A 17,869-nucleotide genomic window follows, 5' to 3' on the forward strand; every position below is an offset into this window, starting at 1 on the left:
TTCCCCCAGGGGGGACTGGACCCCCATTCTCTCCCCCTCCCCCCAGGGGGGACTGGACCCCCTTCTCTCCCCCTCCCCCCAGGGGGGACTGGACCCCCTTCTCTCCCCCTCCCCCCAGGGGGGGACTGGACCCCCTTCTCTCCCTCCCTCCGGTCTGACCCCCTTCTCCCCCTCCCCCAGGAGGGACTGGACCCCCCTTCTCTCCCCCCTCCCCCAGGGGGGACTGGACCCCCTTCTCTCCCCCCTCCCCCAGGGGGGACTGGACCCCCTTCTCTCCCCCCCCCCCTCCCCCCCCCCCAACTCTAGCAGCAACAGTGATGGAATAAGCTCGGTTTATTGTCCCCCCATAAATATATAGAAACAGCTAACTGAATCATCAGCTCAACAGGACACCTCTGCACAATCTAGATCAGATCCCATTGTGAGGAGTGGTCAGCCTCCCACCTTGCACCCTCCGTAAACTTGAGCCCATCCAAAACTCTGCTGCCGTCTCCTAACTCGCACCAAGTCCCGTTCACCCCATCACCCCTGTGCTCGCTGACCTGCATCGGCTCCCGGTCCGGCAACGCCTCAAATTTAAAATTGTTTTCAAATCCCTCCATGGCCTCGCCCCTCCCTATCTCTGTAACCTCCTACAGCCTCCGAGATCTCTGCGCTCCTCCAATTCTGGCCCTCTTGTGCATTCCTGATTTTAACTCGCTCCCCCATTGGCGGCCCGTGCCTTTAGCCGTCTAGGCCCCTAAGCTCTGGAATTCCCTCCTAAACCTCTTCACCTTTCTCTCCTTTTAAGTCGCCCCTTAAAACCTACCTCACGTGACCGAGCTTTTTGTCACCTGCCTCTAATATTACTATGTGGCTTGGTGTCAAATTTTGACCGATTACACTCCTGTGAAGTGCCTTGGGACGTTTTACAACATTAAAGGTTTCAGCCATGGCTCAGTTGGTAGCACTCTCTTGCCTCTGAGTCAGAAGGTTGTGGGTTTTAAAGACCCGCTCCAGAGACTCGAGCACAAAATCTCAGCTGAAGTTCCAGTGCAGTGCTGAGGGAGTGCTGCACTGTCAGAAGTGTCGTCTTTCGGGTGCGTCGTTAAAACGAGGGCCCCATCTGCCCCCTCAGGTGGATGTAAGAGATCCCATGACACTATCTGGAAGAGCAGGGAGTTCTCCCTGGTGTCCTGGCCGATATTTATCCCATAACCAACATCACTACAATAGATAATCTGGTCATTATCACATTGCTGTTTGTGGGATCTTGCTGTGCACAAATTGGCTGCCGCGCTTCCTACATTACAACAGTGACTACACTTCAAAAGTACTTAATTGTCTGTAAAGCACTTTGGGACATCCTGAGGTTGTGAAATGTGCTATAGAAATGCAAGTTGTTGTAAGTATGGTGAAAACAAGTTGATTGGCAGTGTTACACTTTGAGGTGTATTTACGCTTTTCCCACTTCCCAAGTGAACAGAGTGAAGAACAAAATATTACAAATACTGGAAATCTGACACAAAAACAGACAACGCTGGAATCACTGAGCAGGTCAGGCAGCATCTGTTGAGAGAGTGCAGGTTGGTGTTTTGGGGATTGGACCCTGCCTCAGAACTGGGAGATATTACAGATGAACTGCAATCAAACAGGAACAGAACAAGGGAAGGGGGAAAAACAAGAGAAGAAACAAAAATCTAAGCAATTTACAGATTCTGCTTTTCCAGTGCACGTGGTTGTTTTTATCCCTATTGTTCCCTTTTTCCCTTGTTCTGTTCCTTGTTTTAAACGCTGTTCATCTGCAATATCTTCCAGTTCGGAGTAAGGGTGCAATACTCCAAGCCTCTGCTTGCATGTTCTCTCGACAGGTGCTGCTGACTGTTTCCAGCATTTTTCTGCTTTTTTTTTTTGCACAGGGAATGGAGCTTCTTGGAGAGATGCTTTATACCAGCTCTTGCAATCCCGTTCTCTTCTGAAGCCCACTTGCAAGTGGTGTGACTCTCCTGATGTTCTTCCTGACGATAACAAAAAGTTGTCCAGAGCCCGAACTGCTGAAGAGCATGTTTACGGTGCGGTCAGGTCTCTTGCAGATCAGGTGTGAAACCTCAGCAGTTACTGGCTCCCTGTGTAAGTGGGAGTCGCATCATTCAACTGTTGTTTACAGTCCAACTCAAGAACCAGTCGCACTCCCACAAGCTCTGTTCTGTTAAATTTATGTTCTTGTTTTCATACACCAATAAGGTAGCAAAAAAATAGTGATATTTATGTTGTGGTCAGATAGTAGTCAAACTATCAAACTACTGATTATTACTGGCGCACTTGTACATTAATTCATAATTAACACTGCTTGTATCGGACTTTGTTAATAATCTGCTGGCTGATTTTAATTGAATCTTGTGTTTTTTTTCTCTGTAGCTAGCAGACCAGTTCTGTAATGCCATCGGTGTTTTACAGCAATGTGCTCCTCCCGCCTCGTTTACAAACATTCAAACTGCCATAAACAAAGACCAGCCGTCTAATCCAACAGAAGGTAAGGGCTAGTATTGAGGATGGTTGGATGGCCAGTGTCTGCTTTGTTCAACAAAAAAAAAATATTATTAGAATTATTTTGGAATCGGTTCTCTATAATGGACACAGCCCAGTGAAGTCCGGTTCACCCATCACTTCGGTGCTTGCTGACCCATACTGGCTCACGGTCCATCCCAAATTTTAGAATTCTCATCCTTGTGTTCAAATCCCTCCATGGCCTCGCCCCTCCCTATCTCTGTAACCTCCTCCAGCCCTGCAACCCTCTGAGGTCTCTGCGCTCCTCCAATTCTGGCCTCTTGCTCATCCCCAATTTTAATCGCTCCACCATTAGCGGCTGTACCTTCAACAGCCTAGGCCCAAAGCTCTGGAATTCCCTCCCTAAACCCCTCTGCCTCCTCCTTTAAGACCCATCTTAAAACCTACTTCTTTGACCAAGCCTTTATTCACCTGTCCTAATATCTCCTTGTTTGTCTCGGTGTCAAATTTTGTCTTGAAACGTTTTACTACATTAAAGGCGCTATATAAATGCAAGTTGTTGATTTATAATGTTTTAAAATGCAGTCTTCAGGCAATTATTCCAACCATTCCTTTGGTTTATAGATGCTGTAATCGGAGCATTTAAATTCACTCTTGTCTAAATAAATGGTCAGTTCTATAGTGCAATAAGACTAGTGTCTTGTTATGAGGTCTGGCTAGGAACCCAGTGTGGGTATATTCTGTGTACTATTTACACTTGTAGTTGGAGGGACCGAGGGAACTATTCAGAAGCCTATGGCCTAGTGAGGTGCTCGGAAACAAAGTTCTGACTGTTGCACCTGTTTCCTTGTAAAAATAATCGGCCATGTTATAAAGGGCAGCACCTGAACGCTGGCCCAAACCAGGCCCATGGGTAAGGTAACATTTCCCACTGTGTGGATCTTCTACACTTTTGGGGGACACTGAGTATATCTGTAGTATCGGTGCAAAGCTGTTTAGGACGTTATCCTATGTTTCGGCCAAGTTTCGAGTCTGGTCCTGATTTAGTGAGACGCCATACTCTGCTTCACTCTGGATTCATGTTGGGCCTAACTCCGCACTGCACAAGTTTAGCACCGGTGCGAAACGTAAGACGCTGTAATTGTAGTGTAAATGGTGGAGTGGAAGCTTGTAGACTTGTCAGTGAGAACAAGTTTCTGCAAGGTGGAGACGTGGCTGATGAATTATGGTTAGTGATTGAACTGAGAGTTAGATCGTTGGACCAAAGTTGGTGATGTTTCCAATCGTGGAAGTTTGTGATTTTTTTATTTCCAACCACTTTAATGGTAATCAGCAAAACTATCTTCCATTGTCTGCAGTCAAATCTATTTATTTCTAGTCACCTCTTTTGGAGAGGGAAAAAGTTCCAGGATAATTTGAAAATAGTAAAGCTAGCAAAAATTTATGGAATATTAGTATTTTTTTTAAGAAGTTTAAAAGTAGATTGAGTTAAATGATGCATAGATGAAATCTCATGGCATCAGGTCAAACATGGGCAAGGAAACCTCCTGCTGATTACCACCTACCGCCCTCCCTCAGCTGATGAATCAGTCCTCCTCCAACACAAGGGAAAATCTTACTTGACCTCGTCCTCACCAATCTACCTGTCGCAAATGCATCCGTCCATGACGGTATTGGTAGGAGTGACCACCGCACAGTCCTCGTGGAGACGAAGTCCCGTCTTCGCACTGAGGACACCATCCAACGTGTTGTGTGGCACTACCACCGTGCTAAATGGGATAGATTCAGAACAGATCTAGCAGCTCAAAACTGGGCATCCATGAGGTGCTGTGGGCCATCAGCAGCAGCAGAATTGTATTCCAGCACAATCTTTAACCTCATGGCCCAGCATATTCCTCACTCCACCATTACCAACAAGCCAGGGGATCAGCCCTGGTTCAATGAGGAGTGTAGAAGAGCATGCCAGGAGCAGCACCAGGCGTACCTAAAAATGAGGTGCCAACCTGGTGAAGCTACAACTCAGGACTACATGCATGCTAAACAGCGGAAGCAACATGCTATAGACAGAGCTAAGCGATTCCACAACCAACGGATCAGATCAAAGCTCTGCAGTCCTGCCACATCCAGTCATGAATGGTGGTGGACAATTAAACAACTAACGGGAGGAGGAGACTCTGTAAACATCCCCATCTTCAATGATGGCGGAGTCCAGCACGTGACTGCATAAGACAATGCTGAAGCGTTTGCAACTATCTTTAGCCAGAAGTGCCGAGTGGATGATCCATCTCTGCCTCCTCCCGATATCCCCACCATCACAGAACCCAGTCTTCAGCCAATTCGATTCACTCCACATGATATCAGAAACGGCTGAGTGCACTGGATACAGCAACGGCCCTGACAACATCCCAGCTGTAGTGCTGAAGACTTGTGCTCCCCAGAACTATCTGTTCTGGGGAGCACAAGTCTTCAGCACTACAGCCAAGCTGTTCCAGTACAGCTGCAACACTGGCATCTACCTGACAATGTGGAAAATTGCCCAGGAATGTCCTGTCCACAATAAGCAGGACAAATCCAATCTGGCCAATTACCGCCCCATCAGTCTACTCTCAATCATCAGCAAAGTGATGGAAGGTGTAGTCGACTGTGCTATCAAGCAACACTTACTCACCAATAACCTGCTCACCGATGCTCAGTTTGGGTTCCACCAGGACCACTCGGCTCCAGACTTCATTACAGCCTTGGTCCAAACATGGACAAAAGAGCTGAATTCCAGAGGTGAGGTGAGAGTGACTGCCCTTGACATCAAGGTAGCATTTGACCGAGTGTGGCAACAAGGAGCCCGAGTAAAATTGAAGTCAATGGGAATCGGGGAAAACTCTTCAGTGGCTAGAGTCATACCTAGCACAAAGGAAGATGGTAGTGGTTGTTGGAGGCCAATCATCTCAGCCCCAGGGCATTGCTGCAGGAGTTCCTCAGGGCAGTGTCCTACGCCCAACCATCTTCAGCTGCTTCATCAATGACCTTCCTTCCGTCATAAGGTCAGAAATGGGGATGTTCGCTGATGATTGCAGTGTTCAGTTCCATTCGCAACCCCTCAAATAATGAAGCAGTCCGAGCCCGCATGCAGCAAGACCTGGACAACATCCAGGCTTGGGCTCATAAGTGGCAAGTAACATTTGCGCCAGACAAGTGCCAGGCAATGACCATCTCCAACAAGAGAGAGTCTAACCACCTCCCCTTGACGTTCAACGGCATTACCATCGCCGAATCCCCCACCATCAACATCCTGGGGGTCACCATTGACCAGAAACTTAACTGGACCAGCCACATAAATACTGTGGCTACAAGAGCAGGTCAGAGGCTGTAGGTATTCTGTGGCGGGTGACTCACCTCCTGACTCCCCAAAGCCTTTCCACCATCTACAAGGCACAAGTCAGGAGTATGATGGAATACTCTCCACTTGCCTGGATGAGTGCAGCTCCAACAACACTCAAGAAGCTCGACACCATCCAGGACGAAGCAGCCCGCTTGATTGGCACCCCATCCACCACCCTAAACATTCACTCCCTTCACCACCGGCGCACCGTGGCTGCAGTGTGTACCATCCACAGGATTCACTGCAGCAACTCGCCAAGGCTTCCTCGACAGCACCTCCCAAACCCACGACCTCTACCACCTAGAAGGACACGAGCAGCAGGCACGTGGGAACAACACCACCTGCACATTCCCCTCCAAGTCACACACCATCCGAACTTGGAAATATATCGCTGTTCCTTCATCGTCGCTGGGTCAAAATCCTGGAACTCCCTTCCTAACAGCACTGAGGGAGAACCCTCACCACCACCTTCTCGAGGGCAATTAGGGATACGCAATAAATGCTGCCCTCGCCAGCAGCGCCCACATCCCATGAACGAATTTTTTAAAAAAAAGTTAATTTGAAATGGAATAATTTTACTATTTGACTGTCACGTTCCATCTTTCTATTAAATTGTTCCAGTATTTTAATGATAAATGCTACTTTTCTGATTTTGCAAACGAGATTTGGGAAAGAGGCTGAAGTTGAATTTAGCTGTGACTTTTTAATTTTTAACCATTGACAAGACCCTTCTTTCCACTGCAGCGCTGCCTCTGCCTATACATCACCTCGTGCTTGCCGGTCTCCATTAACTGCCTGTCTGAGTATTTGAATTTGAAATCCTCAACCTCATTTACAAGCGCTTCCATGGCCTCGTCCTACACTAACTCCACAACCTCCACCGTTCCTACATTACAGTCTGTGCCCTTTTGGTTCAGGCCCTCTCTGCTTCCTCCCCCCACTCCATCACTTGTGGGAGACCAATCAGTGTCACAGCCCTACTGACCAGAGCTGCCTCCCAAAACCCCTCTGCCCCGCTAACCCCCACTGCCTTCCTTTTAAACGTACCTTTTCAGCCATGTTCTTGCTCACCTACCCTAGCTCTTGTGTTACTCCTCAAAGTTCTTTTCTCCTCTCTAGCACCTGAGGCGTTTACTGCATTGAAATGCAAGTTGTTACATTGCTGAACTGTCTCCTGTGTAAATATTAAAGATAAGAACAATTAATGTCAGCCTCAGTTGGTAGCACCCTCGCCTCAGAGTCCAAAGGTTGTAGGGTAGGTCGGAGGAATTCTCTTTCAGGTGAGGTATTAAATCAAGGCTTCTCTTTCTACTAAGTCTGATGTAAAAGATAGCGGGAGGGTTGGTAATCAGAAGACACAGATTTAAGATAATTGGCAAAAGAACCAGAGGGGAGATGAGGGGGAAAATAACTTATGCAGCGAGTTGTTCTGATCTGGAATGCACTGCTTGAAATGGCAGTGGAAGTAGATTCAATAATAACTTTCAAAAGGGAATTGGATAAATATTTGAAAAGGAAAAATTTGCAAGACTATGGTGAAAGAGTGGGTTTGGTGGGGGGAAAGAGAGGGCCTAATTGGATAGCTCTTTAAAAGAGCTGGCACAGGCATGACAGGCCAAATGGCCTCCTTCCGTGCTGTAAGGTTCTATGAAATTGGCTGCCTCATTTACTCAATAAGTAATCCATTGGTTGTAAAGCTCTTTAAAGTGTCCGGATGACATGATTGGGCACTTTATATATGCACGTTTTTTTTCTTCATTAGGCCTTTCCTGCCATGCTGTGATTTTAAAATCCTTTTTTTCTTTTACTGTCACCTGGTGCTGTATTTTCCCCCACAGAGTACGCGCAGCTGTTTGCTGCACTGATCGCACGAACTGCGAAAGACATTGATGTGCTAGTTGACTCACTGCCGAGTGAAGAATCCACAGCAGCTTTGCAGGTAAGAGTGACAAAATTTCACAGGTGGCCCTGTCATTGAGAGTTGGATAAATTGCAGTGGAGAGGGGTGGTGTTTGTGGGAACTTCATATTTAGCCAACTGGCAAATGTGAGGCGACGGGTTGTACTGTGGGTTTGAGTACTTGAATGATGAAATAGAACAGCAGAGGGAAATATTTAAAAAGGTGATCAATAGAGTCCAGGAGAAATATATCCCACTAAAAAGCAAGAACTAACTAGCCAGTAATGAAACACCAGGGATGAATAAAGCGATAAGGGCAAAATTGAAACTAAAGAAAAAGGCATACCCTAAGTATATGGACAGTAAAGGAGAGGATGAACAAAAGGGAATATGAAAAGGTTAGGAAAGAAGTTTTAAAAAAAACATCTAGGAAGGTAAAGAGAAATTATCAAATTAAATTATCAAGGAATATCAAAAGAAATAGTGAAGTATTCAACAGACACGTAAATAACAAAAGAAAAATCAGGATAAGGATAGGGCCATTAAGGCATGCACACGATAAACTCTCAGGTAATGACAGCGAAATGGCAGAAATATTAAAGTAATTACTTTGCCTCAGTATTTACCAGGGAGACGAACGTGGTGGGCATGATATGAGAAGAGGAGATCAAAAAAAATATAAAGACATTTAAGATAGAAAGGGGGGAGATAATTGATAAACTAATCAAACGTAGAGAGGATAAAACTCCTGATGGATTGCATCCGCAAATATTAATAGAAGTTAAGGAAGGGATAGCAGAGGCACTATTTTGTATGTGCGTGCGTGTGCGCATGCATTCGAAACGGGAATAGTGCCAGAGGACTGGCGAACAGCTAGTGTAATTCCTATATTTAAAAAGGGAGATAGAACAAGTCCAGGGAACTATAGACCAATTAGCTCAACGTCGGTGGCAGGAAAGATAATGGAATCCTTATCCAAAGATGTAATAGAAAAACATCTCGAAACCGAAAATATAAATAAAGAATAGTCAGCACAGATTTCAAAAGGGAGGGTCAGGCTTGACCAACCTTATTGAATTCTTTGAAGAAGTAGCAGAAAGGGTAGACCAGGGTAATGCAGAATGCAGTAGATATAATATTTTTGGATTTTTCAAAAGGCCTTCGATGAGCTACCGCATAGTAGACTCATGACTACAGTCAGAGCATGTGCAGTCAGGGGACAAGTACAGAATGGAAAGCAAACTGGCTAGAAAACAGAGAGTAGGGGTTAAAGGTAGTTACTCAGACTGGCAAAAGGTGGGAAGTGGTGTTCCACAAGGATCGCTGCTGGGATCATTGCTGTTCACCATTTGGATAAACGATTTGGACTCTGGAATCGGAAATACAATTTCAAAATATGCAGATGACACCAAATTGGGAGGTGTAGTTAATACTGAGGAGGACTGCGACAAAATACAGGAAGACATTAATAAACTTGCAGAATGGGCGTGTAATTGGCAAATGAATTTCAAAATAGATAAGTGTGAGGTATTAGTTTTTGGTAGGAAGAATAAGGGGGCCACATACTGCTTGGATAATAGTCTAAATGGGGTAGAGGAGGAGAGGGATCTGGGGGTACAGATACACAAATCACTAAAAGTAGCAACACAGGTTAATAAGGCCATTTTTAAAAAAAGCAAACCAAGCACTGGGGTTCATTTCCAGAGGGATAGAATTGAAAAGCAGAGAAGTTATGTTAAACTTGTATAGAACCTTGGTTAGACCACACTTGGATACTGTGAACAATTCTGGACTCCATATTATAGAAAGGATATAGAGGCACTGGAGAAGGTGCAAAAAAGATTTACTAGGATGATACCAGAACTGAGAGGTTATACTTATCAGGAAAGATTGAACAGACTAGGGGCCTTTTCTCTAGAAAAGAGAAAACTGAGGGGTGACCTGATGATAGGTCTAAGATTATGAAAGGGTTTGATAGACGTAGAGAAGATGTTTCCACTTGTGGGGGAGACCAGAACTAGGGGCCATAAATATAAGATAGTCACTAATAAATCCAATAGGGAATTCAGGAGAAACTACTTCACCCAGAGAGTGGTTAGAATGTGGAACTCACTACCATAAGGAGTAGTTATGGCAACTAGCATAGATACATTTAAGGGGAAGCTAGATAAGTACATGAGGGAGAAAGGAATAGAAGGATATGCTGATAGGCTGAGATGAATTCGGGAGGGAGGAGGCTTATGTGGAGCATAAACACTGACATGGACCCGTTGGGCCGAATGGCTCGTTTGTGCTGTACATTCGATGTACTGAATTGTAGGTACTGAAATAGGTGATTATTTACACCCAGTCATAGCATAGTCTAGACTTGATATCAGTTAAAGTACTTTTATCCTGCTCTGTTTGCTTTTTGCCTTTCACCTCGATGTGCTTTGTATAATTTAAAAAAAAATTCTGCCTCATGCTGATTGCCTGCCTCCGACTGCCCCAGCTACTAGCATGCTTGCTGTGACTGAGACACTTGGGTGCGGTTTCCCCACTATTACCAGTCTCTCTCAGGCTTGTTTTGAGTCAACAGGAAGTGGCAGTGAAGCTTACAGAGCTGTGAGAGGGGGATAATTTCCCCATTGCAGAAATAGCAATAGTCCCACTTTCCTTGTAAATTAAGTTTTCAGCATATAAATAATGCAATGCTAAAGAAAAAACTTTGACCTCTCTGCACTGCCCCTCGCACTTGAGTTTTTGCTCATTCAAGTGAGGGCATTATGTGCTAGGAATTAGAGCACCATCTCACATTGGGTATCCAGCCAGCATCAACCATTCCCACCTCAGATAGGCATGATTTGACACTCCCTCTTCTCCCTCAACAATGGGTCACAGCTGGTTCTGCAATGATGGTTTCTTTTAGCATTTGCAGCTTTTATTTCCATTTCACATTAGGTCCATAAAGCCAACAGACACTGGAGGATTTGATTTCATTCCATCCATCTGGACATCATTCAAACCCAATTCCCAGATATGTAAGGCTGATGGACTAAGCCACTGACTGCACTGCTTAGTTTGTTATAGTTGGTGTCAGCTGTGGCTCAGTGGGTAACAGTCTTGCCTCTGAGTCAGAAGGTCGTGGGTTCAAGTCCAACTCCAGAAACTTGAGCACATAATCTAGGCTGACACTCCAGTGCCAGTACTGAAGGAGTGCTGCACTGTCGGAGGTGCCATCTTTCAGATGAGACATTAAACCGAGGCCCCATCTGCCTCCTCGGGTGCATGTACAAGATCCCATGGCATTATTCGAAGAAGAGCATGGGAGTTCTCCCGTTGTTCTGGCCAATATTTATCCCTCAACCAACATCACTTTTTAAAAAAAAAAACAGATTATCTGGTCATTATCACGTTGCTGTCTGTGAGACCTCGCTGTGCACAAATTGGCTGCCGCGTTTCCCTACATTACAACAGTGACTACGTTTCTAAAGTACTTCATTGGCTGTAAAGCACTTTGGGACTTCGTGACATTGTGAAAGAGGCTATAGAAATGGTTTTATATGTCCGATTTTAATATGCGTTGTTTTCTCTTTGTAATTTAATTTAATTCCATTGCAGAAAATTTCACCATTCAAAAGCTCTTTTTTTAATTCATAACCTACTTCTAGAAATACAGCTGATAGAGAGGTTGTTTACCTATTGATTGCTTTTCTCTAGCAAAATAAATTGTATCTTTTGACAGGACGACACACAGTGTGAGTGCCATTTGTGTTGGGTTTGGCATTGTATAGTGTAATATAGAAATTGTGTTGGTGAGGGAGCCAACAATAGGACATCAGTCAAGGCCCATATGCGATGGCATTTCTACAACAATAAACCCAATAATACAAATTACAAGTTACAGATAGGAAATCTGTTGCCCCTTTGTACAATTTCTCCTAGGGTTTTTTGCTGTCAGGCCACCACTAGTCAGTTTTGAGTCCTCTGTCGTTGCTGTAATCTATAACCGCGCTCTGTTAGGCCACCAAAATAACTCCTCACAGATATAAAACAGATTTACATCTCTGATGGCCAGATTTCACTGCCAGATGTTAATAAAAAAAAAGACTTGCATTTATATAGCTCCTTTCACAACCTCAAGCCAATGAAGTACTTTTTGAAGTGTAATCACTGTTTTAATGTAGGAAAATACGGCCAATATGCGCACAGCAAGGTCCCACAAACAGCAATGAGATAAACGATCAGATAATTTTTTTTTAAAAAAGCGATGTCAGTTGAGGGATAAATATTCTGTAGGACACCACAGAGAACTGCCCTGCATTCGCTAAGATGCCACATAAAAGGTTATTACGCAAAATAAGGACTCATGGTGTTGGAGGTAATATATTAGCATGGATAGAGGATTGATTAACGGACAGAAAACAGTAGAGATGAACGGGTAATTTTCAGGTTGGCAGGCCGTAACTCTATGGGTGCCACAAGGATCGGTTCTTAGACCTCAGCTATTTCCAATCTATATTAATGACTTAGATCAAGGGATCGAGTGTAATGTATCCAAGTTTGCTGACTATACAGAGCTAGGTGGGAAAGTAAGCTGTGAGGAGGACAGAGTCTGCAAAGAGATATAGACAGGTTAAGTGAGTGGGCAAGAAGGTGGCAGATGGAGTATAATGTGGGGAAATGTGAGGTTATTCACTTTAGTCGGAAGAATAGAAAAACAGAATTTTTTTTAAATGGTGGGAAACTATTAAATGTTGGTGTTCAGAGAGATTTGGGTGTCCTCGTACAAGAAAGACAAAATTAGCATGCAGGTACAGCAAGCAATCAGTGAGGCAAATTGAATGTTGGCCTTAATTGCAAGGGGGTTGGAGTACAAGAGTAATGAATTCTTGCTGCAATTGTACAGGACTTTGGTGAGACCACACCTGGCGTACTGTGTACAGTTTTAGTCTCGTTATCTAAGGAAGGATATACTTGCCCTAGAGGCGATGTAACGAAGGTTTACTGGACAACTCTCATATCTCGGGAATCGTTCTATGAGGAGAGATTGAGTAGAATGGGCCTATATTCTCTGGAGTTTAGAAGAATGAGAGGTGATCTCAATGAAACATCTAAGATTCTGAGAGGGCTTGACAGAGTCGATGCTGAGAGGTTGTTTCCCCTGGCTGGAGAGTCGAGAACTAAGGGGCATAGTCTCAGTATAAGGGATTGGCCATTTAAGACTGAGATGAGAAGGAATTTCTTCACTCAGAGGTTTGTGAATCTTCGGAATTCTCTACCCCGGAGGGCTGTGGATGCTGAGTCGTTGAGTATATTGAAGGCTGAGAGAGATTTTTGGGCTTTAAGGGAATCAAGGGATATGGGGATTGGGCGGGAAAGTGAAGTTGAGGTCGAAGATCAGCCATGATCGTATCGAATGGTGGCACAGGCTCGAGCCCTGCAGGAGTAGGCATTTATGTTCTTATGAAATAGTGCCATGGGAATTTTATGTCCACATGAGGGAGTAGACAGATCCTCGGTTTAATGTCTAATTTGAAAGACGGCAGCTCCGACACTGCAGCACTCCTTCAGTTCTGCACTGGGAGAGACAGCCTAGATTATGGACTCAAGTCTCTGGAGTGGGACTTGAATCCGGAACCTTCTGACTCAGGTGAGAGTGCTACCAGTGAGCCACGGTTGACACTAATTGGGAAGCTCGCAATGCAGAGTATCCACAGTGGAATATGCGCAATTAAATAGTCTGAGTTTGCTGCTGTAGAAATTGCCCTAGACCCAAATTGCACCCAGCTCGAGATTCACTCTAACCTTTTTTTCTTTTTTTTTTTAAAACAGTGACCACATTTCAGAAGTACTTCATTGGCTGTAAAGTGCTTTGGGACTTCCTGAGGTCATGAAAGGGGCTATAGAAATGCAAGTCAAGACATTCAAGTCTTTATTGCCCTAAGTCGAGTCTTTTGCCGGAGCTATCTTCCCTCGGCGAGAGCCCGAGTGCACGGTTCTGAAAAGACAATGGCATGGTGTAGAATAGAAGCCCATAATATCCATTGCCTCCCACCCCTGCCATGTGCGGTTCATGACTCAGCAATGCCTTTGTGGGTAGACGTAGAGCAGCAGCCAGACACTTCCCCATGGGTAAAGACGGGTAATCGTGCCTAGGTTACTGGTACGTATCTCGTAGTGGCTGCTTTCAGACTGGTGTTGACTGTGACTTGGGGATGATTGGTGTGGAAATAAGGAACGGGGAAAGAATACACTTTTTTTTTGCATAGTTTGTAACTTACAGACCGTTATCGTTGTACTAACGTATGCTGAATAGTTTGTAGTGGCTGTGGCAAAACTTAAGATGCCATATGAAAAATGTGGATTTCTAGTTTAGAGTTGAAAATGCTGACCATCGAAGGGTTAATTGAGAAAAATACAGCAGATAGTTTGGTAGATAGGTGAGAAGAAAGTGTCAAATGTAAGACCACCCACACGAACTTCCTTCCACCGTGGCTGTTAAAAACAGTTGAAAAAGTTCATCCTGTTTCGTAACAGTTCAACACTGCGGTTAAAATGTGCAATGCAACGTGCGCGTGTGATGAAAAATAGAATGAAGACTTGGCTGATGGAAAAATATTTCTCTCTCGCTTATAAAAGAAACTTGGCAAAGAACTGATTGACTCGAGTGCTGTGCAGACCTGGTTTTTAAGGGGAATCGATTTTTAAAAAAATAAGTATGTATCATACTAAAGCTGAAGTGAGAGCTTTGCCCTTCAAGTACTTGTGTGTCCAGGACACCGTGGATTAGAGGGCTCTCTACTGTGCTCCTTGACCTCGACTGCAGCTAAATGCCCACTGATAGTCCCCAAACCCTTTCTTGTTTTATAGCTGAGTTGTGAAGCTCATTTTATCTGGTTGATAGAGCTGCCTATTACGCTACTTTGCAGTGGCCAAATAAATGGCACGTACTCTTGACACCCCTGTTCACCCATTGCTGGTTTGCCCTGTGAAGTGCACAGAGTGGTGTCAGCCGTGGCTCAGTGGGTAGCCATGTGGGTGGCCTAATACTTGTTACCTGACCTATATATTTTTTTTCTTAAAATTATGAGGTCTTTTGAAAGTTCCCCCTCCCATTTTTTTTTACTTCTTTCTGTTGTTACTGAGAAATGAGCATGGGCCTTGTTTGTAGGCCTCTGCCAGTGCTGGTCTGAGTCTGCTGCTACCAGCTCCGCAAGCAGTCTGATGACCACTTTCTCTGGCTGAAGAAAGTGCCCAGCTTATGGTCAGCAGCTGCCTTGACAGCAAGGTGACTGCTTGGTACTGGCTGTTGCTGTAAAACGTTAACATGTCAGCTGTGGCTCAGTGGGTCGCACGCTCGCCTCTGAGACAGAAGGTCGTGGGTTCAAGCCCCCACTCCAGACACTTGAACACACAATCTAGGCTCAGTACTGAGTGAGTGCTGCACTGTTGGAGGTGCCTTCTTTCAGATGAGATGCTAAACCAAGGCCTGTCTGCCTCTCAGATGGACGTAAAACATCCCATGGCCACTATTTCGAAGAAGAGCAGGGGAGTTATCCCCGGTGCCCTGACCAATACTTATATCTCTCTAAAAACAGATTATCTGGTCATTATCACATTGCTGTTTGTGGGACCTTGCTGTGTGTAAATTGGCTGCTGCATTTCCTACATTACAACAGTGACTACACTTCAAAAATACTTCATTGCCTGAGGTTGTGAAAAGCGCTGTATAAATGCAAGTCTTTCTTTAACACCACTGGGTCAAACAAGGAACTGAATCCGGTTAACATATCTCGATGCAGTGTTACATTGATACTGTGATATAAAGTGCTAGTGAGTCACAGAGCCAGAAATATATGAGCATGTTATTCAAGTCTGTTTAGTAGAATAAGGATAGTGCAACCTTTTGCAGAATGGTGAAAATTACCTTGTTTAACGATGTGGATTATATATGTAGTTCTGACGGAAGGTTATACCTGAACCTTTTATCTTTTTTGCACAGATGCCTGACCTGAGTGTTCCCAGCATTTTCTTCCAGCATCTGCAGTATTTTGGTTATTTTTTTGATGTGCTGTGAAGTTACAGCATTTTCTTGCAAGCCCTATGGTTTAGTGTGTATGTTTTTTTTCCCCCCCTAAAGGTTATTCACAATAGTGATGTATGCACACATCAGACGGAAGTCAAGTTAGCAGATCTTGTCAGACTTCAGTGTACACACCTCCCTTTAACCCAGGCACCAGTCTCTGCATTGTGCTGCCGCTCTTACTACTGTTTTGTGTTCTGCCTGAGTGTGCCACCAAGTGGCCGGGCCAGTAACAGCAACTTTCACTGTCTCCCTCTACTAAAAGAAAAAAGAACTTGCATTTATATAGCGCCTTTCATGACCTCAGGACGCCCCAAAGCGCTTTACAGCCAATTAAGTACTTTTGAAGTGTAGTCACTGTTGTAATGTAGGAAATGTGGCAGCAAATTTGCGCACAGCAAGATCCCACGAACAGCAACGAGAGAATTACATAGAATGTACAGGAACAGGCCATTCGGCCCAACAGGTCCATGTCGGTGTTTATACTCCACACAAGCCTCCACCCACCCTTCATCTAACCCCATCTACCACCCTTCTTCATCTAACCCCATCAACATATCCTTCTATTCCTTTCTCCCTCGAGTTTATCTAGCTTCCCCTTAAATGCATCTGTCAGTCGCCTCAACTACCTTTTGGTAGCGAATTTCACATTCTAATCACTTTCTGGGTAAAGAAATTTCTCCTGAATTCCCTGTTGGATTTATTGGTGATTATCTAATATTTATGACCCCTAGTTCTGGTCTCCCCCACAAGTGGAAACATCACACAATGACCAGACCATTTGTTTTAGTGATGTTGGTTGAGGGATAAATATTGGCACCAGGGAGAACTCCCCTGTTCTTCAAAATAGTGCCATGGGATTTTTGACGCCCACCTGAGAGGGCAGACGGGGCCTTGGTTTCACGCCTCAGCTGGAAGATGGCATCTCCAACAGTGCAGCGCGCTCTCAGTACTGCACTGGGCGTGTCAGCCTGCATTATGTGCTCAAGTCTCTGGAGTGGGACTTGAACCCTTGACCTTCTGACTCAGAGGCAACAGTGCTACCCATTGAGGTGATCTGCCTCAGACTTCCAGCTCGATGGCAGGTCCACGGCAAGAAATCAGCCGTCTGTGCAGGGTAGAAATTGAAAATGATTATTTTTAAAAAGCAGGAAGCACGCAGATACTTTTTACAGAGTAAAAGTGGGGAAATGTGTGGTCGTGTTATGGGGAAAGTAGGGGAGGAAAGTACGTGACCATATTTGGGAGAGGTGCTAGAGGGATGAAAGAGCACAGTTCTGTTGGGGGGGCGGGGGGAGTGGGTGTTGGGATATTCAAGTTGAAACACGGGGTGCTGAGAATTACAAGACACTATGAAAATTAAAACCGGGTGGGAACGGCAGAGAGGGTATGTCCTAACTCTGCATGACTTTTCTGCTGGCCTTTGATGTCTTCTTGGAGTCTACAGCTATCCTCTTCACTATCAACTACACGGCCAGTTTTTGTGTTGTTTGCAAATTTGCCAATCAGACCCCCTACATTCAAGCCCAAATCATTAATATATACCAAAAACAGCAAGGGAACCAACACTGAGCCCTGTGACACACCACTGGAAACGGATTTCCATTCACAAAGACATCCATCGACTTTTACCTTTTTGTTTCCTGTTACTGAGCCAATTTTGGATCCAATTCGCCACATTTTCCTGTATCCCATGGGCTTTTACCTTTCTGACCAGTCTGCCATGTGGGACCTTGTCAAATGCATAGAGACAACATCCACTGCACTACCTGCATCAATCCTCCTTGTCACTTCCACAAAGAATTCAATCAGATTTGTAAGGCATGACCTTCCCTGAACAAATCCATGCTGACTATCCCTGATTAAACCATGCCTTTCCAAGTGACAGTTTATCCTAGCTCTCAGTATTGATTCTAATAGTTTGCCCACCACCGAGGTAAGACTGACCGGCCTATAATTGTTCGGCCTTTCCCTCGTACCCTTTTTAAACAATGATACTATGTTTGCAGTCTTCCAGTCCTCTGGTTCCTCCCTGGCTTCCT

General features: G+C 44.8%; 1 protein-coding gene across 1 annotated transcript in view; it reads left to right on the forward strand.

The window, feature by feature from the left end:
• Positions 1–17,869, forward strand: part of med21 (mediator complex subunit 21) — a 32,750-nt gene that overhangs the window by 3,802 nt on the left and 11,079 nt on the right. Inside the window, exons 2-3 of the mRNA XM_067999224.1 lie at positions 2,398–2,512; positions 7,702–7,802. Coding sequence (XP_067855325.1) covers positions 2,398–2,512; positions 7,702–7,802 — 216 coding nt within the window. The remainder of the gene's footprint in view (positions 1–2,397; positions 2,513–7,701; positions 7,803–17,869) is intronic.

Source organism: Heptranchias perlo, chromosome 18, assembly GCF_035084215.1.
Source record: "Heptranchias perlo isolate sHepPer1 chromosome 18, sHepPer1.hap1, whole genome shotgun sequence".
Lineage (NCBI taxonomy): Eukaryota > Metazoa > Chordata > Chondrichthyes > Hexanchiformes > Hexanchidae > Heptranchias > Heptranchias perlo.